At 51.5% G+C, this 21894-nt stretch overlaps 12 protein-coding genes across 12 annotated transcripts; 6 read left to right on the forward strand and 6 right to left on the reverse strand.

The window, feature by feature from the left end:
- Nucleotides 1-2175: 2175 nt before the first annotated feature.
- Nucleotides 2176-2967, forward strand: PG998_012185 (cutinase 1; the record flags this gene model as incomplete). The annotated part of the gene is made up of 3 exons (XM_066879001.1): nucleotides 2176-2358; nucleotides 2420-2640; nucleotides 2700-2967. The coding sequence occupies 3 exons, from the start codon at nucleotides 2176-2178 to the stop codon at nucleotides 2965-2967; spliced, it is 672 nt and encodes a 223-aa protein (XP_066725385.1).
- A 502-nt stretch (nucleotides 2968-3469) lies between these two features.
- PG998_012186 (benzoate 4-monooxygenase cytochrome P450) lies at nucleotides 3470-4588 on the reverse strand (the record flags this gene model as incomplete). Its single annotated transcript, XM_066879002.1, has 6 exons — nucleotides 3470-3575; nucleotides 3614-3729; nucleotides 3781-4267; nucleotides 4335-4347; nucleotides 4406-4478; nucleotides 4544-4588. The coding sequence occupies 6 exons, from the start codon at nucleotides 4586-4588 to the stop codon at nucleotides 3470-3472; spliced, it is 840 nt and encodes a 279-aa protein (XP_066725386.1).
- A 252-nt stretch (nucleotides 4589-4840) lies between these two features.
- Nucleotides 4841-5095, forward strand: PG998_012187 (C6 transcription factor; the record flags this gene model as incomplete). Its single annotated transcript, XM_066879003.1, has 1 exon — nucleotides 4841-5095. One exon carries the CDS (start codon nucleotides 4841-4843, stop codon nucleotides 5093-5095), a length of 255 nt encoding a protein of 84 aa, XP_066725387.1.
- Nucleotides 5096-8410: 3315 nt separating this feature from the next.
- On the forward strand, nucleotides 8411-8862 carry PG998_012188 (uncharacterized protein; the record flags this gene model as incomplete). Its single annotated transcript, XM_066879004.1, has 3 exons — nucleotides 8411-8448; nucleotides 8512-8668; nucleotides 8719-8862. 3 exons carry the CDS (start codon nucleotides 8411-8413, stop codon nucleotides 8860-8862), a joined length of 339 nt encoding a protein of 112 aa, XP_066725388.1.
- A 2226-nt stretch (nucleotides 8863-11088) lies between these two features.
- PG998_012189 (uncharacterized protein) lies at nucleotides 11089-11465 on the forward strand (the record flags this gene model as incomplete). The annotated part of the gene is made up of 3 exons (XM_066879005.1): nucleotides 11089-11202; nucleotides 11259-11349; nucleotides 11425-11465. 3 exons carry the CDS (start codon nucleotides 11089-11091, stop codon nucleotides 11463-11465), a joined length of 246 nt encoding a protein of 81 aa, XP_066725389.1.
- Nucleotides 11466-12284: 819 nt separating this feature from the next.
- On the forward strand, nucleotides 12285-12881 carry PG998_012190 (uncharacterized protein; the record flags this gene model as incomplete). Its single annotated transcript, XM_066879006.1, has 1 exon — nucleotides 12285-12881. The coding sequence occupies one exon, from the start codon at nucleotides 12285-12287 to the stop codon at nucleotides 12879-12881; it is 597 nt and encodes a 198-aa protein (XP_066725390.1).
- Nucleotides 12882-14366: 1485 nt separating this feature from the next.
- PG998_012191 (uncharacterized protein) lies at nucleotides 14367-14722 on the reverse strand (the record flags this gene model as incomplete). Its single annotated transcript, XM_066879007.1, has 2 exons — nucleotides 14367-14371; nucleotides 14479-14722. The coding sequence occupies 2 exons, from the start codon at nucleotides 14720-14722 to the stop codon at nucleotides 14367-14369; spliced, it is 249 nt and encodes an 82-aa protein (XP_066725391.1).
- A 1619-nt stretch (nucleotides 14723-16341) lies between these two features.
- On the forward strand, nucleotides 16342-17265 carry PG998_012192 (heterokaryon incompatibility protein-domain-containing protein; the record flags this gene model as incomplete). The annotated part of the gene is made up of 1 exon (XM_066879008.1): nucleotides 16342-17265. One exon carries the CDS (start codon nucleotides 16342-16344, stop codon nucleotides 17263-17265), a length of 924 nt encoding a protein of 307 aa, XP_066725392.1.
- Nucleotides 17266-17452: 187 nt separating this feature from the next.
- PG998_012193 (uncharacterized protein) lies at nucleotides 17453-18361 on the reverse strand (the record flags this gene model as incomplete). Its single annotated transcript, XM_066879009.1, is given in 3 exon segments — nucleotides 17453-17931; nucleotides 18002-18337; nucleotides 18349-18361. 3 exon segments carry the CDS (start codon nucleotides 18359-18361, stop codon nucleotides 17453-17455), a joined length of 828 nt encoding a protein of 275 aa, XP_066725393.1.
- A 307-nt stretch (nucleotides 18362-18668) lies between these two features.
- PG998_012194 (alpha/beta-hydrolase) lies at nucleotides 18669-19427 on the reverse strand (the record flags this gene model as incomplete). The annotated part of the gene is made up of 1 exon (XM_066879010.1): nucleotides 18669-19427. One exon carries the CDS (start codon nucleotides 19425-19427, stop codon nucleotides 18669-18671), a length of 759 nt encoding a protein of 252 aa, XP_066725394.1.
- A 344-nt stretch (nucleotides 19428-19771) lies between these two features.
- PG998_012195 (uncharacterized protein) lies at nucleotides 19772-20032 on the reverse strand (the record flags this gene model as incomplete). The annotated part of the gene is made up of 1 exon (XM_066879011.1): nucleotides 19772-20032. One exon carries the CDS (start codon nucleotides 20030-20032, stop codon nucleotides 19772-19774), a length of 261 nt encoding a protein of 86 aa, XP_066725395.1.
- Nucleotides 20033-20119: 87 nt separating this feature from the next.
- PG998_012196 (uncharacterized protein) lies at nucleotides 20120-21558 on the reverse strand (the record flags this gene model as incomplete). The annotated part of the gene is made up of 2 exons (XM_066879012.1): nucleotides 20120-21099; nucleotides 21162-21558. The coding sequence occupies 2 exons, from the start codon at nucleotides 21556-21558 to the stop codon at nucleotides 20120-20122; spliced, it is 1377 nt and encodes a 458-aa protein (XP_066725396.1).
- Between the last annotated feature and the right edge of the window lie 336 nt (nucleotides 21559-21894).

The raw sequence follows: 21894 nt of genomic DNA on the forward strand, positions 1-21894 counted from the left end.
GCTGGCCAGTCTCATAACTATTGTCTCCGAATCTAAAAAGGAGGTCATCGAATCGCGGCTAGAAGAATGGAAAAATGGAGAAAGGTACTACATCAAGATCTATTACCTCGCCGCGCTGGCATCGGCATTCTGTTCGTTTCTAGTGTAGTTGGCAGGTCAGCTATTACTTCAACGTGACGGTCGAAGACGCCGTCTTATCATCGTTATATTAGCTGCTGTAGTAACTCTACAGGCAGTTATATTGGGATACTATTCGATGGCGAGCTCCAGCGAGATTCATTCCTTTGAACGGAATTCGGTACTCTTCGAACCTGATCTGGTCGCACTCCGTAGTCCCGGACTAGCACGGGGTCCCTGTAGGTACAGCTTATATAAAAATAACAACCATCACGAACTGCCCAAGTTTTGCAGCTCGGTGGGCTGTTCTACTAGACGACCTGGCCCACTAGTTGCGCGACTGAAAATAGCTCGTGTATGCCATTGGACCATTCTGGTTCCCTCGGAAATATGTCGAAAACGGTACTGTACAGTTGGAGACTAAGGCCGGGTGAACCAGAGCAGTTGTTTCAATCGTTTTTCTGCACACTACTCAGCGAGAGTCCGAGAGTCCGAAAGTGTCTCCCTATCAACCGGCAAGTGCGGACGGCGGAGAATGGGGCGCGACAGGACGGCTGCTGTCGTTGGCTTTCGTCGTTTTGAGCAGTGGCGCTATCGACAACTCTACGTCCCGAGGTCTACCTCTGTCCTACCGAGGTCTCGTGTTTTGTTGTACGGCGGCAAGCCGCTCTTGCGAACCTCGTCTTTCTGCCTCTTTGGTGTGGGCCATGCCGGAGGTCTAGCTACCGAATACGGTTCGGGTAACGTGCAGGACTCTCTTAGAGCATTTTCTTGGAGTGTCCGTGGAGCTACAATAGCGTCCCGCGTGACGGTAGATATAGTCAGGTGAAGCTGACCTTGCCAGGGACCTTGACAGAGGCCACGCTAGGATACCTACCAATCCGGTTCCAGAATCCAAGTTGCCAAGATGGATTTCAAGCCCAGCTTCTCTTCGGCGTGTCTTGACGAGGAGAAGTTATTGCGCAGGGAGGTTGTACAGTTGGCCCTAGTGGCGCGGGGTCGTGAATTGACTCTGTGCTTCTGACTCTGCGCCCCTACCACCACCTATGGGTGTCTTCGAGTTGATGCAGCAGAAAGACAGTACTTTATGTTGCATACATACTGGATGACTTTCGCTCCATTCGAATCGGCTCACCACGTCGAAAAGGATGCAATTGGAGACTATGGTCGTGCGGACCAGAGTGGTTGTTTCGGCCCCCCACCATCACTTACGAATTGGAGGGGCGAAAAGGACTCCATGATCGAGAGTCTAGCGCCGTAAGATGAACTGCATGTAAGTCAACCTGTCAGTGTCAGTACCGCACCGGCCTCTTTTGACGACTGTACCTTGTGATACGAAGACCATAGGACCGAATGTAGCTTCAGGTAGTTTGGTCAGGGACATATGGAAATGACTCTTTTGCTTCCTTATGATACTGATAGGTACGAACCAGTAGAGCAGTATCGAAGATTTGGGGTACTGTAGAATGAGCGAATGCTACTTACTGTAAGATTACCTTAATAGGAAACCCTTGCGATCACCAAACTCCCGCCTTGGCTGCAACCGTGTATCTACATTCGTGTTGTTCGGCATGGTTGTAGGGCGGCCACTAGCAGCCATAACTGGCACAGAGCTTGGTTAATAAGGACACCCTGACCCCTCTTTGCTGCATCTTCAAACCGAGGTCCAGCCAGGAGGTCATTACTTCTTCTGGCTTTGGACGCGAACCGAGGATCTCTCATTAATATACTCGTGACCCCTGGCAACATTATACTCAGCGACGGCGGATAGCCTGCACAAACAGCCACAACGTACGAGGTTGTGTAGGCGTATAGTCTTCCGTTTGTCTTAGTGTATATCAGTATTAGACGAGAGGAGGGCGCAGTGGGCAGGTTGCTGAAGCGGAAGCAAGCATGTATAAAAACAGTTGAATATCCTTCCTCGTGTAGTTCAGATGAAATCCCAAGTCATCTCATCCCTAGCAGATCTATCTCCATCCTATTCAGCTTCCCCGTCTTCCATTCTTTCTAGCGCGCCCCCGAACGTTCCGTGAACGGCCTACTCTGTCTTTCAACAACATGAAGCCCACATTCTTCACCATATTTGCTACTATGCTGAGCGTAGTCAGTGCTCTACCTGTGGAGCAGGTCGCTGAGCTTGACGTACGCCAAACTAGGGCAAATGCCGACGACTTGAAGGATGGCAAATGTGCAGGCAACGTGTTTGTCTTTGCTCGGGGATCGACCGAGATTGGCAACATGGTGAGTCATCACTCTGCTACCATCGTGACATCTCCAGTGGACTAATATTGTGCACACGCAGGGAACTATCTGTGGTCCCCAGACCTGCTCGGCACTCAAATTGAGGTTGAGCGGCGACGTCATCTGCCAGGGCGTGGGGGATAGAGATGGATATGCCGCCGACCTGGCCAGCAACTTTCTGCCCAAGAACACCAACAGCGTCGCTATCAACGGTGCTGTCAAGCTAATTAACCAGGCTGCCAGCCAGTGCCCCGGCTCCAACATCCTGCTTGCCGGCTACAGGTATGCCCATATCGTCAATCTGAAACGAACATCAAGCTAACCATGATTCCTCTACATAGCCAAGGCAGTGCCGTTATGGACAACGCCATCCAGGCACTGTCTGCTAACGTGAAGAGCCAGGTCAAAGGTGTGGTGATGTTTGGCTTCACACGCAACGCTCAGGACAATGGCGGCGTTCCTGGTTTCCCCGCTGACCGGACCAAGGTGTTCTGCGCCACCGGCGATCTCGTCTGCTTCAACACTCTGACCATCACTCCGGCCCATCTCACCTATGGAGTCAACGCGCCGGAGGCCGCGTCGTTCCTGGCAGGGGCTGCTGGTCAGTAGTTAGGATAAAATCGACGTCCCTAGGCTGAGGCTCAGGAGTCATTTGTTCACTTTATAGTCTGGGCGTGAGAAACTTTTATCAGGCTTAATATGAAGACGAGTAAACCATCGTGAATCTAGCACAAATATGTACTGAATCACTTCTTGCTCTTTAAAGTTAATAAGCTTTCGAGATTGTGCATATATTTCATGTCTTGCAGGGCGACCGAGCTGTCGGTTATGGAGGGTTGTATAAAGGACTTTGTACACGAGTTCAGAACTCAGCTGTCACACACAATCTAGAGGATTTCCGCAATGCCGACACCTTTGATCTCAAACGTTATCCTGGCCCCCTATAGCGCATCTACCTTGTATGGGCTTTTCATGCTTGGTAGCACGGGGACATTCAACTTTGCGCTGAGTTCGTTAAGATATTTTCCCTCGCCACTAGATGGAATCGAACCCAGAATTCCGGTTTCTGCCACATTGCGAACATTCTGAAGTCTCGCTCAAAGACGATTCTCTAGTTTGGAAGCATCTCCGCGTCAAATTGCCACAGAACCTTAGCCAGGAAGAGCCTCGTTTCTTGCCAGGCCAAGGGCAAGCCGGGGCAGGGCCTCGGGCCCTGGCTAAGGGGTGGAAACTGTCAGTGGCATCATTCCGGAACGCTGGGTCCCATAACGGATGGCCCTCAGGAAGCCAGTGCTGCGGCCGGTAGCTGTGAGCGTCGTGGAAATATCGAGAGTCTCTTGTAAAGGCTAGAAATGCATAGGAGACGGTGACCTGTGTATGGCTTATTAGATAGACCCAAGAAGGAAAGGAGTGTTAACTCACTCCCTTGGGGACGTGATGCCCATCGACCGTCGCCCCAGGGCTGACCCGGGGCTGTCCGCTGCTCTGCAGAACGGTGATACGCAAGGTCTCCATTAATGAAGCATGGATATACTGGAGAGAGCCAAGGTCCTTAATCTGAATATCGTCATATTTCCGGAATGCCATCCGGATTTCTTTGACCAGATAGTCAAGACACGTTGGCTCCAGTAATGAGAATATAATGGTACTGTATATCTGGCTTGCTATAGGCTCGTAACCAGCGATCACCAGATGCCCCGTGATGATACCAATGTGCGTTTTCTCCTTTTGGGTCGGAGCAGGCGCATTAGCGGGAAGCAACGCCTCAAAGTGGTCAAGATGCTCGACGTTACCCCGACGCTTGATACGCGACTCTAGGGCTTCCTCGTTCGTTTTCAAAACCTCAGAGAAGCTTGCCAGTACGGAAGGCCGAACAAAAAGATACTTGAGCAGGCTTAAGATGGGGATCCTTTCAAAGACCTGGTTAGCAAAAACGAAGAAATTCACCAGCCACAGCTAGTTAAGAAAACGGGAACTTTTCACTGCCAACTTGGGTATCAGTATCGCGTACTGGCCACAGAAGAAAGCTGAGACGATTTCTGCCTACTGTCTCGAAGTTGGTGCATTTCCCGGCTGTATGTAAAATCAGCCGAGGCATCCATGGCCATCCAATCGGTCCACTTGGTTCCGGTGCAGTGTCAGTTTCTTCTAGGGACATTGGACAGACTTGTGTTGTAGTTCTTACCTTCCGCAGCTCAATGCCCTCAGGAGCACTTCCAAACTCCTTCATCTGGTCAACGAATGCATCCGTGTGCTTATGCATACATGCCTCTTAAAGTACTGTGCACTAGATCCGCGATACAGGACGTGACCAACATGCGTCGGTACCTCGAGCTCTTTCCCCCGAGGGAGTATTGCTGCATGGCCCTTTGCGGATCCTACAATACCCTGCTGACCCTCGTATGGCATCTCAACGACCCCAAGGCACGAGCCCTTTATCACCGCCTACCTGATCATTAATTGGACGGCCCAGGGTTACCCGATGGCCGGCTTTATCCTGCAAGGCATCAGCGCCCTGGCCTGGGCGCTCAAGATGAGGGTGCCCTCGAAGGCCGAGTCATTCATCAAAAAGGTGAAACCTGAGGCCGAGGAGCTGCGCGATATCCTAATCGCATTTGCGTTGCCCCAGGTCGAGGCCGTAAGGGCTTTATTCGTGGATGATAAGGCGGACTCAGGTCCGCTCGCCGCGGAGATGGGCAGTCTCTTGTCGAAATGGAGCGCTCTGTATATACAATAAGGAAATATGTGTGTAGCGGGATACGTGAATATAGATATCATGTGAATTATGGCAATCAGGTGTGCTGTTTTAGGCGGAAGGCGGTCGGGTAATAGATTACTGATGCATATCGAATAGCCCACCTTTCCTTCACTATGGCACCACGTTAGGGTAGACGTTAGGTGCAATAGGTCGTTAAGGCAATGTACCTCACTAATGTGTTAGATTGATGCTTAAATTGATTACTGAAGTAGAGAGTGTCTATATGAAATACATAGGAAACGTTTGCCGCTATATATCTAATCTCTCCTTCACTAGTTTCTTGGGATCTCTGGCTCTCGCGAGATCCGGAGATACATCACATGACACAGCCTCCTGCCGCAACCCTCGGGTTTGGTCGTAGGCGCTCATCCTTCCGCTCTTCCAGTTGAGTGCCACAGTGGTTCCCGTAGCTGACGACTGTTGTTCGTACCAGGGGTCTTGGTGTGTCTTTCGCGACTGTCGTGGGGCATTATAGCACCGCTCTCGAAGTGGGCCTGGGTTGCATGATTAGGCTAGGTGGTAACATTTTACTGACGACGCTGTTCGCGGGCACCAAGGAGATACCTAACAATGGTGGGCTAGCTAATATAATTAAATAGTAAGGTTAATAGATAGAAACGTCCTTTCCAATCCTATTGCTCGTTGTTTATAAAAAGACTATATATAACGCTGCATACCTAGTATTATAGATTTGAAGCAGGCAACCAAGGTATAGTGCATCTTAGTCTCAATAAGGGGTACAGAACTGCCTTTAGAACAAATCCCACATTGGAGGGGGCCTTACCTGGACCAAAAGCGTGGCCGCTAAGTTATGGGGCGCCCGCGGGTCCGAGATAGGGTCAGATCCTTGACCCAAAGCGAACAGACATGTCACCTCATGCGGAGGCCAATTGAAAGCCGAAGCGCAAGAATTAAAGGCTACAATCTCACGGCCCCTATACGCGACCTTGTTCCGTCCTCCGCATTGTAAATGCAACCAAATTAGGGTCCCATCTCTGCAAGCGGAAATTCTTCCACTCTTTGTCCAAGCAATCCTACACTGCGAACACCACCCATAAATGCAATAAGACTTAGGAAAGGGGGACTACGACGAATATTTCGAGGCCCCCCCCCAACCATACCCTGGCTACGAATCAGATGCCAACGGTCTGTGCTCTTTCGATAACGTGGTATCACTCCTGCTAAAGCGGACTGGTAAGATCGACTTGGACTACAGCTGTTATGCAGACAGCAGGCGGGCGTAGATTACAACGGACGGGCCTTTCGAGACTAGGGTTTGGAGAGATTTGTTATGTAGAGTAACAACTCATGTATATTTGATTCATACGCTACATGTGCCAGTTATGATATCATGATAAGTGAGACGAACACAGGTTGCAGCTGGGTTCCCGAAACCAATAAACTCCGAAAACCCCTTCCTTCAGGTACGGCAATTGATTTCGTACGTGGTGTTATGTTAATGATGAGCCGGCACACACTGGCTTCCCTTTCTCCATTGTGCCTCTAGCATTCGACGTAGTGGAAAACGGTGCCGATCCACTACTTGCAGACGGTAACATTGCGACACTCGATAACGAAGCCATCGCCAACAGTGTTGCAAAGTCTTGGGTGAAGACCCGGTCGAAGCGACCGGCATGGTCGTCGGTACCGAAGCACTGCATTTTGTTGTCGTCGGCCCAGACGCCACGGGATAGGTAGCATCTGCTATCGCTCCGCCACTGGTTGGTGGTGGGGTTGTGGCAACCGCAGGCCGGCCAGAGCTTTTTCTCGGGGCTATTTAGGAACAACATTATTAGATATAACCATACTAATGATGACCCTGATTACGCTCGAAAGGGGTGGATTGATAATACTTACTTATGGGGTTTTATATGTCTTTTCAATCATCTTTGAGCATATACAAAATGATAGCTGCAGGAGTGCATACATGCGAGTAAGTCGATGCAATACAGTCTGGGATTTCCCTGCTCACTCCACTCTCAAATCACCACCTTCCTCATGCTTCGTCATCTCATTCCCAATCAAGTTTTGTAGAGTCGAATAGGCCGGGCCATACTTTCTCAAGAGGGTGCGGAATGTCGCTAGACGGACATGTGTCATATAGACTAATGGTAGACGTTAGCCTATAGCATGTGAAGGATCGGATGTTTTTGGGTGTGGGTTAACATCTGGGGCGGACTGCACTGCCGCGCGACGATGTGGTCAGTCGCACGGCCCGCCCTGCCCTAAAAGGATCACCTCCCGTGCTTCGCCTCGCCTGTCAATCTGCAGGAATAACACCTGCCAAACATGGGCGATCTCCACACCTTGAGGCACCATCGGCTTACGATGGTGTTCATGGGTGGTTTTGATCGATTCATGTTTCAACGCCAGAAGCTGGTCGCGTGTGCGAGTAAAGCTCAAGCCTCCTGTGGGTGCATGAGGGCATGTCGGACTAGCTAAACAATGCGGTGGCACATCCTCCGGGCCTTTGAGTAAATTAGAACCATCCGACAAAATCTGCACCGGATAGCATTGGAAGTTCAGAACAGCGTACGTACGCTACCATTACTACGTCTCTCCCTTGGCCGGATCCGGTGTGTACATTTCGAGCCCTGTGGCTGTTAGGGCGTGTTAGTTACGGAAAGATTGTAGCCAAGCGACGAATTCAAAAGAACGTGTAGCTATGGTCAGACATTGTTGTCTGGATCTGGAGCTGGCCGGCACTTGCTTATGCGTTGCATGCATTCCGTATTATGTTCCGCAGGTATACATACGAGTTTATGCAACATCGGCAGAGTCGTGACTCGTGCGCATTACATTACTGCACATGAAAAGGCGTGGCACCGCCGCTTAATGGCCAGTGTGCCTCGGCCCCGCCTGCCTAGTCTTTACTAGTCTTTAAGGGGGGAGTGACACCTACTAAACATGGCCATATGTGTCCGTCTGGCCCTGCCACCCCCCACAGCTCCTGCAGCCCCGGCAGCCCTGACCGCTGGGGACCTCAATCACCGGACGGCGGAAGCAGCAATCCGCTTTCCCCACGATCATACCACGTATGGACCATGACCGATCAACAACTGCCCTCACTGTAGTTGTAACTGATTGCTAATCAGCAATGACAAGTCCTGATTTATCAAATAATGCCATAGGTATGCCATGGGGCTAAGGCCTACAGGGCCAAATCGAGTATATAAACATCTAGTTATGTCCTTATCTTCATACACGCCTTTGCTCTTTCATCATTCTCATCATTCTCATTAGCTACAAGCCTACAGCCATCAACCCAACGCTTCTAGCTTCCCATTTATCAAGATGCAGTTCCGCCCCCTCGCGATCCTGGCTTTGGCCAGGTAAGTACACTGTGCATATGCATTCTCCAATCAGAATAGCGAAGACTAACCCTGCGAAAATAGCTTCACTCTCGCCCAAGACCTTTCTGAAATCGGGCTGGTATGCTCCAACCTCTACACCCCCGACGGCAGAGTCAAACTTGATCCCACCAACTCGTTCATTATTGAGTCTGGTCCGTGTGAGGCCATCGGAGGCAAAATCGAGGCAAACGGCATCATTGTAAGTCTCAAAGTAATTGTCGGCGGATTGAACTAACGTCATGACAATAGTGCTGCCCCAAGAGTAACGACAACAAAGACATCACCCCTTACAATGCGCCATGCAATAGGCTCGGGGGTACTGTCCAATGGAGCACCACCTTCACGGGTACCAAGCATGAAATCGTCCCCGCTGGCTGGAAATGCCCCAAATAGGCGGTTAAAGTGGCACGCCGTTCCCGTCATAAGCAGAGATAAAACAGAGTCCCCAATGTCAATCGAGAATTTATCCTACGTCATTTAGTACATTCAAGCGTCTGTGACATCGTAATCCATCGGCGAAGAGGCGAGGCGGCGTAGGCTGGTGTAGATCAAAATCAATCGACGCTTTCTACCTAGAGAGTCGAGACCATAGGAATGATCATGTAGTATAGCGGCAGGCTCTGATGGAACAAGGCCCGAGGAGGAATTACAAAGCTTGCAGCTACACAGTGGCTGCCACGATTCCACGAGTACCGGTCCGTCCGTCTCCCAAGCTGATAGCCCTGACTCTCGGGTATCTAAGCCTTGTGGATAGCAACTACTCATATACGCTCGAACGTCGTCCGGGTCCCGCAGGTCAGTGGGCCCGAGGTGTCGTCAAGCGGACAGAGACCCCAAGAAACCGAGCCAAGCCCCACGGCAGAGCTAGCTTCTCGGGGTGGTGGTGGTAACGCGGTTGTGCTGACGCTAGCGCCCGGCCGGGGATGGTGGCAAGCAGCCCCCGGCGTCGGGAAGCTCCAGCACCCGAGACCGTACCGCCCGGGGGTAGCAGCAGGCAACCTTGGAGGTCAGTGATTATCTGCCAGCAGCTCAGACAGTGTTGATTGCCCGCATAAAATGCTGGTCTTGAGGCTGCGCATTTGTAGTCAAATAGAATTTATCCCGTCTTCCCGGCAACCCAAATAATAGTGACAAACACCGCTGGGCTGCGAGGCCCCGTTACAACATGCAGTCGATCGCATGCATGTAATCTCGCATCAGTGTTAGTTTGGCATCTAGTGTTCATCATTGAAAATTTCTTTATGCCCTTTCGGATGTTTTACAAGAATTGAACCAGTGTCCGTCCATCCAGCAACCCAGTGTTTTCCACTCGTGCGTCCTCCCTCCAATACTCGATGAGCCAATGAGTGTTTGGCCTGTGCCCGCCAAATGGCCGTAGCTGTTTTGGGCATCGTGCCAGTGCGTGAGATCTTCTTTTGATTGTTTTGACGCCCGCGTGTCCCAGTAGACCATGCATTTTGCCAGTGATGCGCCTAGATGGCGAAGAGCCCACTCTCAAGGATACGAAGAAACCCACAGTCGTCGGCGTCTATGGCATTTCGGGCTCAGGGAAGACGTACCTCCTGAACCAGTTGAAGCAAGAGCTGCAGTAAGAGCCTTATGAATTCTTCGATGGATCCGAGGCGATCGCTTCCGTCGTACCTGGTAGCCTCGACGTATTCAAGGAGGCCAACGCGCAAGATAAAGCTCACTAGAGGGAGCTTTCCATTCGGGAGATTGGTAAAAAATGTGCCACTTGCGGCTATACCGGTGTCGCTGCAGGTTATTCTATGCTCTGGTTGGAGGATAAGAATATGATGGGAGAGTGGATTTGGACGTAGGGGGTGTAAGTACCTATAAAAATATCTTTTATATGGATGTGACTGCTAATATCGTCGTTCAACGCCGTGCCGATGATGTAAAACGGCCACGCAAGCCTATACCGGCTGACTAGCTTGCGAAGTGGTAAGATGTAGAGAAGCAGAGTTTGTGACACCTTTGCCACGAACATAGCATTGTATACGGCCTCAATCCCGTATTACCAGTCCTACTAGATGGAATTAAGGTGCTTTTTTAAAATCTTTGTCAGCGTATAGAGATAGAATACCGATCAGGGGTCGAGTAAGAGATAGACTAAGCTATACTTAACTAAGGTTAAGTGGAGACTATTATAGTTTTAGACGTAATTGACTAAATTCTGGAGCTGAATCCTAATCATTACATATATCTGTGCAATCGTGTTCGGGCAACGTCATCACATAACTATGCCTTCATAAGAATTCGTCACTATAAGTGAAGAATGCTCATCCATCTGATGTCACCTTCCTCATAAATTGGAAGTGGTTGTCAGGTCTGGAGCGGCACTATCCCGACGTGTACTAGTGTTGGGCAACGTCACCGTGCTTCGGGGAACGAACGACAAGAAGACGGTTCACGTCATAAGGAGGACGCTGCAATTGGCTTTCCCAATGAGCCTCAGATGCCAGCAAGGTAAAATAATTCCACTTAGCTGCTGCAGGTCATAAATATAACTTTCTTAGCCGCCTAATCACAAAAATTCTCTTCTTCTCTTCATCATCATCAACACCAAAAAACATTGTCACCAACCATCAGTGAAACCACCGTTCTACACCATACACCATGCAGATCACAACCTTCCTTCTCATTGCCCTTGCCAGCTCCGGCCTGGCCGAGCCGTTGCCCTTCACCAAGCTCCGCGAAGGCAAGTGCACCGCTCCCGGGGGCGACTGCCGCGTCCGTGTGAAGGGATTCCCAACCCACAAGTCATGCGAGATGGGCTCGGAATGTAGCTCAAGCGGGAGCCCATGCTTCCTGAAGGGGCGCTCCTGGACCAGCTACCACGTTTCATGCACCTAGGCTGGAAGCATCACACACTCACCGGTACGTTTGAGGCCTGCGATGGCACCTTTCTCGTTCGATGCTAATGTTGAACAGACTAGAACAAACCTGAATTAGACGGCTGCTGGAAGTGGATGAACGGACTGGAATGGAAGTAACCGGTGGGGGATCATGGCCCAATCAGACAGTAGTTAGCCCATAACGACCCTAATAAACATAAACATAATCACAATTGCCATGGCAATTCGCCTGCATCAGTGATTCCGCCTTTGACTTCCGTGCCGTTGTTGGTGCCTTGGAACATCAATAATCATCCAACAATTACACTGGCTTGTGGTTGGCCACATGGCTATTCCATTGGAAAGAGTCAGTTGATCATGGTTGTTCCACTGAGAAAAGCTGGAATGTATTGATTATACCGCGTAGCGGTTAGAACAAGGTGGAATAATAACAATCGCTAACCCATTGGTGTGTCTACCGGCATCTGGACGTAGTTGCTGGCCTGCTCAAAGCACATATCGATAAACCTCTCGATGGTTTGGACGATGAGCCGATTCAAGACTACTATAATACCCCTCAATACGCGTCCATTACTCGGCGAGGTCTCGTGGATTCAGATATACGCTTGGCAATGCACAGCCCGGGTGTATGGTTGTATCTTGCCAATGACCTGGCAGCACTCCTGAATGGCGAAGGCACGGCTTATTATGGCCCCTCTACTCTAGGTATCAGATTTGACTACTTAGGCGATGTTCTCGAATCTGGGGATTAGTTTGAAGACGTTACCCACGCGCTCGACCATGAATCTGACGAATAGGCAAGTCTCAAAGACATGGGCAAAGGCAGACCAGCTCTAACTTCTTTTTCATCGAGGCAGGCATGTCGCTCTTCTACGGCAGAACGAAAGATTGACGTGCCAACATAATGAAGCCGAAGCAAGGGAACGAATTTCGAATTGGTGTTCCCTGGACGAAGAGATGTTAGATGATGATGAATCGTCCAACGAGAGCCAGGAAGAGGATGAGGATGCTGCCGAGCAAGCGCAGAATGATCATTCATACATCTCACCAACAGCTTCTGTTCGCGGCTCCTCATCAAGAGGTGATTCGTCTGCGGTTTCAGCAGTAAGCTCGCGAATCCCCTTCGAGTGGGATGTTCCCACATCTCGGGCTCGATCCCAACAAGTCCGGACGCCAACCGATTCCTATGGCGAGAATCCGCTTCAATCGCCCATGAATTATCACCATGAATATATCGATCCGGCCATCTGGGAGGGAGGCAAACTTTTCCCGCCTGCGCCACCACTGCTTCCCATGATGCAGACCTCACCGCTTCCATCCGATCTGCAAAGCTTCGGTACCCTACAACGTCCAAACGACACGGGCTTGAAAGAGGTGTTGCACCCATTGCCGGCGCAGCTCCCGCCTGGCGGAGCTAGTGGCAAATCGCCAAACGCCGCCCAAATGGTTATCACGATTGACAATCCAGACTCCCAGACGATGATGCGTGCGCTGGAGGTCTTGGCCAATGCAGGTTGTAGGGCAAACATATTGATAGATGACAAGCAGAAATGACAGAGCCCGCTGTATCTGCACTGCAACTTGCTGGAAGGAGAGCTGAAGCGGTAAGCTTTCGGGGGCGGTGCGGGGTCGTGAAACACAACAATGCTCAGCATGAGAGCCTAGAACACGTAGATGGCCTTGCAGAATTCACGTCTTTCGTTCCCATGCACGTTCCTCTGTTGTCCTGCATTATACCACGGTACTTGGACAAAGGTGCATATCAATCTTTGCATGTTGGCTCCTAAATCACGGGTTGATGGTGCGCAAGCCGTCTGAAATGCATGGTAGAGTGCCTTCAGCTCACCGGACGAAGAGAGACGACGCGTGTACACCGTGGTGCGGGGTCAGATTACCCAGATAGCTCACTACAGCAAGACGTAGATCCTGTCCAGAGACAGACTGGATTAGGTAGTTCAACGTACGCTCCGTCCTACACTCAGCCGCACGCCAGACCTCCCATAACCTTATCTCTATTTCGACTGCAGCACGGAAAAGGCCGCAGTAACATCATCAATACGAACATTGGAACCAGCATTCAACTAGCAGATAAGATGTGTATGCATATAAGCCGAAAAGGGCGGACCGGCAGCCACCGGCATGCTAAAAGAAGCGCAACCATAGAGTCGGGGTTATCATTACTATCTCTTGCTTGTCTCATCGACCCAGTCATTGCGTCAGACCCCTGCCGCCTTTCGCCCTCGAAGCTAGACTCAGGCCCTGACCAAGCAACAAGGCGTCGTAGCAATAGGAGAGGGGTCCAGCATCACGGTTGCTTCATCCGCCATGTGCGAGTGCAAGAGATCATATCATGTAGCAAGCGGCTTCTCCTACGAACATGTCTCCGCTCCGACTGCCGTCTTCCTCCATCATCGAAGATTTCAGATACATCAACCAGGAACCCGCCCACCTAGAGCAGTTGAAGTCCACCGCCGCATACTGTCTGAAGGCGCAAGATCTTTTCAATGCCCTGGCGCTGGCCATCGGCACGTTTGCATCATAGCCTCGAGATAGAATGGCTGCTGCGGACGCCTACATCAACGGCAGCCAGATTAGTATTGGTATAAGGATGACCATGCCCATTGCTTCGAATGCCAATCGCTGTATTTGACGCGTGACATAAGCGTGAGTCAGTACCTAAACTTTGAAAACCCAGGCATGGACAGCTCGGATTCTAGCAATGACGCCCTGAGGCGGTTCCTGGCTTCCGTTACAGCCAACCCGGAGATTCTTCACGAGGATGCGTCCACCCACGCTCTAATTACACTGTCTCCAACCCTTCGGCGGTGAAAGCATATATACTTCGAGATATTCCCAGGCGCTGGTTCGGATCTGGAAATGATGGCTTTGGGAGGACTGCCTGCATTTTTCCGTCATGCGGCTGATGCGCGATAGCGTGTTTGCAACTTTCGCATGTGTGGTCGGTATTGGCGAACCAACCGCAGCCCAGAGGGATGAAAAGACCGATGACGCCGCCGAATAAGCAACAAAGTAACTCCGCTAACCTAGTTGAGTTCGTGATTAGTCAATGTATAATCTACAGCTGGTAGAGAAACTCACTGCGTTTGGCTGCTTTCACTGTGGCTGACTACTGTCTTCTGTCGAGACTTACACCAAGGGCAGTCCACAAAGTCTGGGCTGTCACCAAGAGCCTCTGGCCTGACGACATAGTTCTCCGGTTTCCGAATAGCCTCCATTTGTGGCATGAACAAGACTTGGTTGGCCTTTAAATTAGCCACCGTATTCAGCCTCATATCCTCGACGTGCTGGTTATCCTCTGTAACAGGCGGGGTTTGAGATTGACTGCTACTATTTTGAGCGTCATTTTGAGGCGCGTTCTGGGTGTTTTCGGCCATAGCTGTGAAATCTGAATGTACCTGGAGCTAGGACTTATTGCATGAAGTTGGAAGAAAGTTGAAAGTAGGGAATGTGTGAGTTGGCGAGCACGCTCGGGCATGTGGGATTCAGGCTACTCGTGGCGGCTGTGCAACACTCCATGACGGCCAGCTGCAGACGGGCCTCTTGCGTATTGATCTACCAGCATTTACTATTCTTTCTTTTTTTGGTCCCATCCCCTCATATGCAGTGGCAAATGACATAATGGGGGCTGCAACATCCCAACAAATGTACACGGCTGACAGGCCGTGGCAAAGCTGGGCGTTGTGTGACACACCATGACCGATGAGACGCCCTCCGGCTGATTTGTCTCCACGTATGTCGAAAATAATCAGAGCATAGGGGCTGAATATCCCCCAACAAATGATGGCACAGCTGACGCTCCTCGGCAAAGCCGGGCATAGACTAGCGCATCATTACGCTGTTTATAATAAACTACCTAAAACCTGCCTTTTCTAATCATTCTTTTTTTTGGTTCAATGTGAAGCCTTCAGCTCAACAGAAACGAAACTCTACAAACGTTTCTCTTGAAATCAACGCACACAATCCAGTGGCTATTATACCTACAAACCAAATCAATCTACCATATGGGGTCAGATACTACCTGCCCTTGACTAACATTTCCTTGATGCACACTGTGTTCAATCGAATCTCAGTTTACCACGATCATGCGTGCTCTGAACGTACATACCTTTCGTCTCGAGGAAATATATACCACGGATGGTGTTCCACCTCCCTACGCCATCCTATCGCATCGATGGGATCGGGACTACCGAAACGAAGTCCTTTATGCGGATATGACAGATGAATCCGCCAATATCGAGCAAAAGATAAGAAAGAAAAAAGGATTCGCCAAAGTTGAAGGGGCATGCAAGCAAGCTGCTAAGGACAAATATGATCATATATGGATAGACAGTTGCTGCATCAACCAAACGAGCAGTGCTGAGCTTTCAGAATCGATCAACTCGATGTACAGGTAATATGGTCGAGCTGTCAACAATTTGTCATCTGCTCTTTCGACCTAACCAATTTCATCTATAGGTTTTACCAAGAAGCAAAGGTTTGCTATGCCTTCTTGGCAGGATTACCCAACGATCCCAATCTCAATACGGACAAGAGTTTCGAGGACCACGAGTGGTTTACTAGGGGATGGACATTACAAGAGCTGATCGCTCCCGTCTACATTGAGTTTTTCACCGATGAGCTCATAGGACAGCGCCGAACAAGCAACTGGGTATTCCTTAGGACGAAAGCCGAAATTACTGACAAGCTTTCATCCATAACTGGCATCGACGAGCCTATACTGAGCCACAAGAGACAAGTTGGCCAGGCGAGCGTGGCTAAGCGCATGTCTTGGGCAGCTAAGCGGGTAACAACGAAACCTGAAGACCATGCATACTCGCTTATGGGTCTTTTCGACGTGAACATGCCCATGATTTACGGCGAAGGCAAAACAAAAGCGTTCTTGAGACTGCAGGAGGAAATTCTGAAAGTTTCCAGCGATCATTCTATATTTGCCTGGAGAGACGAGAATGCCACAGCCGGCTCTAGAACAGGGCTATTAGCGACCTCACCCGACATGTTCAAGAATTCGGGAGGTTTCTTCAGTTACCACGAGTGGGAGACCGTTGAACCATTCATCAGGACCAACCGTGGTCTGCAGATAACGTTACCACTACGCCCGGTTGAGCCTGGCGTCTTTGTCGCCGCTTTGAACTGCCCCAAACCTTCCGGATCTGACGGTTTTGTAGGGATATATCTGCAGGCTATGTCGAGCCTGGATAGACGCAGGGAAGGAGGCTCCGATAGAAGATATGCCCGAATTCGCAGTGACGATATCGTGGCTATCAACAACATATCGGATCGCGGCAACACTACCAACATCGTGGTTTGCAACTCTGGTGCTATACCCCCGCAACTGATGATATATCCAGATCACATCGTGCAGCTTCGCCATGGCCCTGACCCAGGATTAGGCTGGACTATTTACGGAACCATGGGCATTTTGTCAAAGGATTATCTAATTTTCAAGAGCAAGGACTGGATTCCCAGAGGCCTTGACCATGCGTTTTGGCTGTCTAAGAAACCGCGTTGCTTGGCAGCAGTCATTGTTTTCTCGCGGCCCGATGAATCGAAACTCACAATACTGTTAGGATCTGGAAACAGTGTCGAAGATGTCGGTATCGAAATTGTCAATGGGAGCGACGATCAAACCTTTGGAGAATGGGCCAGGAGGTTCCACCCGCAGGCACGGGACCGGAGCAATCCTTGGGAATTCGCCCACGAAAGAGTCTACGTCAATACTGACTGGCAAGTTTTCCACAGTCGTAAATACCATGTGGTAGATATTACGGTGCAGCTGAACCATTCATTGGATGATGGAGAGACCAACATGGACGAGACACGGCAGATCGCTAGTATTGTCCCTGAAGTCCAAGCAGCAAGAGAGAATGGGAGCTCAAGGCTGAGAAGGTTAATCAAGCGGTTAAACCCAGGCCTTTGAGACATTTGGAAGTAGGATATTTAATAGCATGGGTTTATTTTCCCACATTCTATATTTAATTTGCCTCAGATTGTGTACGAATCAGTAGAACTACATTCGATCTAACCAACGTGTGACGTGTGAGCAAAATATTTTATTGCGCATTATTAGTGACGCCTACTGATCTGTAACTAAGATGAAACGATTATTACTGTCGTTTCACCAACTTCGATAGCATCATCTCCAAGTGTTTGAGGATGGTGAAGTGGTCCTCGCTCTCGAGCTCATGGAGGTCGCAGTGGGGGAGTCGATGGGCCATGTAGCGTACCATGGCGATAGGAGAATTAATGTCGCGGACGCCGTGCCAGATCTGGATGCTGGGGTGGCACCGGACGTCTTCGAGGCGAAAACCCCAGGGATGTGAGAGCAGGTGGGCATCGCGCACGAAGCCGCCCGCACCTCCCGCAAATGGCTCGGTGAAGAGGGGTAGCAGCCGCTCCTTACGTGCCTCCACGTTCTCGGGCGCCGACGCGGCGCGCAGCTGCTCCTCCTTGCCTGCCGTCTTGGCCGCCCGCACCGCGATGGCGTCAAGATACTTTTTGCCCGCGTCGGTTGCCGCGTATCGCGTCAGGAGGCCGATGATGGAGTCCAGCAGCTTCGTTAAGAGCCCGGGCGTGCGCGTCGCAACTGTGGACAGGAGGGGCCGGTACCATTGCAGCTCGCGTGTACCAGCCTCCCAGGGTGCGGCGGTACACACGAGACCGACGGCGGATAACGTCGAGGGTGGGGATCTCGCTTGCGCATGTTAGGACGTAAGGTCCGCCGCCCGAGCCGCCGAAAACGGCGTAGCGGTCGAGCTTGAGGTGCTGGGCGAGGCTCTGCATGTCGCGCGGCCAGTCAGTGATGCGTTGGCCAGGATAGAATGTAGAGCGGCCGTAGCCGGGGCGGTCGGAGCAGATGAACCGGAGGCCATGGCATCGGCCGATGTTTTCGACGCCACGGGCCTCGAGGCGCGAGCCGGGAAAGCCGTGAAGGAAGAATACGGGGTGGCCGTCGGGGGCGCCGGCCTCGGCCCACGCGAGTGTTCGGCCGTCTGGCAGGAACGTGGTGTTTTCATAGCGTACAGGGAAGACCGAGGAGGCGGCAGCGCTGGAGAATCGCTGTGTCGCCAGCAAGTGTGATGCATTGAGCCCAGGTCGGCTTTGCCCGACGGATGGGTTCTCTTGGTATTATGTGCACATAGTGTTGGCTGCCAACCAGATGTGGTCGGCTGAGCCTTCACCCTGTGCTGACGCAAGGGAAGGATACACCAAATTAATAATATGTAATACCGCGCAATTGGTGCAAATGCCAACGCGCACGTCAGCACGCGCCACCTTGCTTGATGGCGTTTTTTATTATTTGCGTTTCTATTTGGAGATACATCATGATGCAGCTTGAGGTGCCGCTTGATGCGCCACCTCGGTGATCATCTCGACAAGCTCCTCCGTCTTGCTTAGCATGGGCGAGTGGCCCGAGGCCAGGTGGCGCACCGTAGACCCGGCGCTTTGGCCGAACGCCTCCTGATACTGCGGCGGCACGGCCCGGTCGTTGTCACAGACGACGTACGTCGACGGGACATAGCGGTAGGATGCGCGAGTGAGCCTCGTCTTCTTCACCCCGTATGCCTGGTCGATCATCTTGGAGGTCCAATGGTCGGCCTCGTCTTTGGGTAGGTCGTTGTAGATGAGGCTCGAGTCCTTCATGCAGAAACGACCGTTGGGCCGTACGTCGTTGTTGGGGGAGTCGCCGAACACGTCGAGGACGGATTGACCTTCGGCGAGAATGAAGGCAGCAAAGAAGAACAGGTGGAAGACCCCGCCGGCCAATCCGCGGCTGTTCCGGTTGCTCCAGCTGAGATCCTCCGCTACTCCCTCGGTCCCGACCAGCCCTCCGTAGGAGTGCATTAGAACCAGTACGTTGCGATGTTCGTCCTCGACTAAGCGGCATAGAACGGATTGGGCCTTGTCGGCATCGGTAGCGAGGGACTTTGAGGCGAAGTCCGGCTCGTCCTGACCTGAAAGGCTTGGCAGGGTGGGGTGGACAACAGGGAAGCCATTCTTCTCCAGTGCTGCAGTCAGTCGGCCGTAAACCTCCGGGAGTTGGAATGAGCCTTGCAGGAGCAGAATGGTAGGTTGAGACATGATGGCTGAAGGGATTTGATGAGAAGATGGTGATTTCCGAGCGACAATTCACTTGGGGATGGCAATTTAGGTAGCATAGCAAATGAGTCTTGAACCCTTTGTTTCCCCAAATAAATACCTACGTAAGTGAAGTTGGCCCGGCGGGGCTTGTTACATCCCTTGCGTCCGTACATGTAAGGTTTACGATTGCCCTGGATGCCTGCTTTGTATGTTCTTGGCTCCCGCTAGTGGATTCACAACGTTTGGAAATGCCTATCAAGCGATTGGCCAGGCGATCGTATTACAAGGCATCGAGGACGACAAGGTTGACGTCAAAGGTTGAAAGAGACCAAGGCGGCGTCCATCTACACTCGTCTCCACGTCAAAGGTGCCTTCTCAGGGTGAAGCATCTGTAAAAGTAGCACGTAGTGCGAGTCCGTCTCAATTAGCCGCAGAACCCGCCTGCGCGCCGCCCCCGCCGTCTCCCCAGGAAACATGACCGGGTCGACGCGCCAGTCGCGGAACAACACCGCCATGGTGGCCACGAACTCAACCTGCGAGAACTTCTTGCCCACGCAGTCGCGCGTGCCCTCGGACCAGCTGACGAAGGCACCGCGGGGCGGCATGTTGAATTGCTCCCCCTCCTGGGCTCCAGCTTGTCCTTCGATGGGCTTGATCCAGCGCGACGGGCGCCAGGCCAGCGAGTCCGAGCCTCAGATCCGGGGGTCCGTTTGGATGGCGCCGTAGCTAGGCGCCACCATACTCTTTGGGGGCAGGATGTACGTCTTGCCTTGAACAGTCACCGGCTGCGGCTGGTCCTCGTTCCACTTAATGAGAGAAACTGGGGGGTAGAGGCGCAATGTCTCGTATATGACGGCGAGGCAACGCTTGAGGCGTGGGAAGTCGGCGCGGTAGTCCCACTGCTGCGACTGGCGGTCCCCAGCCACGCGGCGTATTTCCTCAGAGACCCAGTCCTGGACGTCGGGGTGCGCTGCCAGGAAGTGCAGCGCGAAGGTGAAGGTGTTGGCGGTAGTGTCGTGGCCCGCGAAACTGATGGCAAACATGTTACCGTAGATCTCGCTCTCGATGAGCGAGTCTGCGTCGCTTCGTGAAGTGCGGATCAACTGTGTGAGGAGGTTGTTGTCGCTTCCATCGTCTTTTCCCTGAGCGAGCTTCTGCTTCTCCTCTTCGTACGTCTTCGTCATGTACTGGTGGAAGGATAGCCAGGCCCGATAGATGTCCCGCACCTTGCGGGGCATCCAGGGCATGGCGATGACTTTGGTCCCGAGGGCGAGGATAAGGACGCAGTTCTCCAGGATTGTTTGCAAGGACTGCTTGTAGTTGGCGGACGAACTCGTCGATGAGTTCCTTTCGTCAACACCTTCGAACTTGAAAGACTTGCCGAAGGCAGCGCGAGATAACACGTGTAGAGACAGAGTCCTCATGTCTTGGGAAGAGGTCCGAACCAATGACTTAGAGGTCCAGTACTTGAGCATGTCCCCGGCTAATGTAATAGCCTCGGACCACACAATGCTGTTGTTAGCTTCGTTGAAGCAATGGGTAGCTATTCGCCGCTGTGTTTTCCAACGTTGTCCTTCAGCCTGCGTTACGGAATCATTTAGCTCTGGATTGGTCAAAAAGATGATTGGGATACGAACGGTGGATATGTTTGGACCGAAGACATCTAATACCGCTGTTTGCCAACCGTGTCAGCCTGTACGCACATTGAGGGGTGGGCCGTTTTGGATCTCGAACCGGTAACAAACACAGGCCGAGTAAACTCGTTGCCTCTGCGGAACACCGACATCAAAGCATCAGGTTCATTGATGTAAACCCAGTTTCTGAGTGGTGTCACCAAAACCCAGATGTCACCCATTTCGTGATGAGAACGCCACCTGTCTGCAACTTCCCATCCCCGCCAATTGTACCTGGTAAAGCTGTTGTCTCCATATGGCAAGAGTCGTATGAAGGAGAGAACCTTTCTGTCTACGAGTGCCCAGAAGGGATTGAGCGGGCTGATGGGAATAATACGGATGGGAGCACCAATGGCTTTCGCTAGCCGATAGTTCTTAAACAAATGAACCGCCGTATTCACAGCTAGGGCAGCTGTCAGCAGGGAGCTGACAACTAGAAGCAGTGCCAGCACAGCCATGGAGGGCACGTTTTGCGACGAGGACGATATGGGTTTCCGAGTGAAACGTCGGGAGAGACTAGGCTGATCGGTGTTCAATAATAGTAGTTTGGCGGTTGTTTGATGGTCTAATAAAACAGGGTTTACCGCGGCCAAACTCTATCACTCCCTCATTCGGTTTAAATAACGCGGGAAAGACCTGGAAGTCATAGTAGGAATGGTCGAGAAAAAGTGGTGTGCTGTCTCTCTTCAAATCCTTGAGTACCTCGTGCGTCTGGTCCGTGGGTATGCAAGGGGGTCTCAGTTGGTGCAGTGCATATTCCAATTATTGCCTTGCTTCGTTGCCTTACATACTCA

The sequence above is a fragment of the Apiospora kogelbergensis genome (assembly GCF_038363985.1).
Source record: "Apiospora kogelbergensis strain CBS 113332 chromosome Unknown utg000008l_segment0_segment0, whole genome shotgun sequence".
Classification (NCBI taxonomy): domain Eukaryota; kingdom Fungi; phylum Ascomycota; class Sordariomycetes; order Amphisphaeriales; family Apiosporaceae; genus Apiospora; species Apiospora kogelbergensis.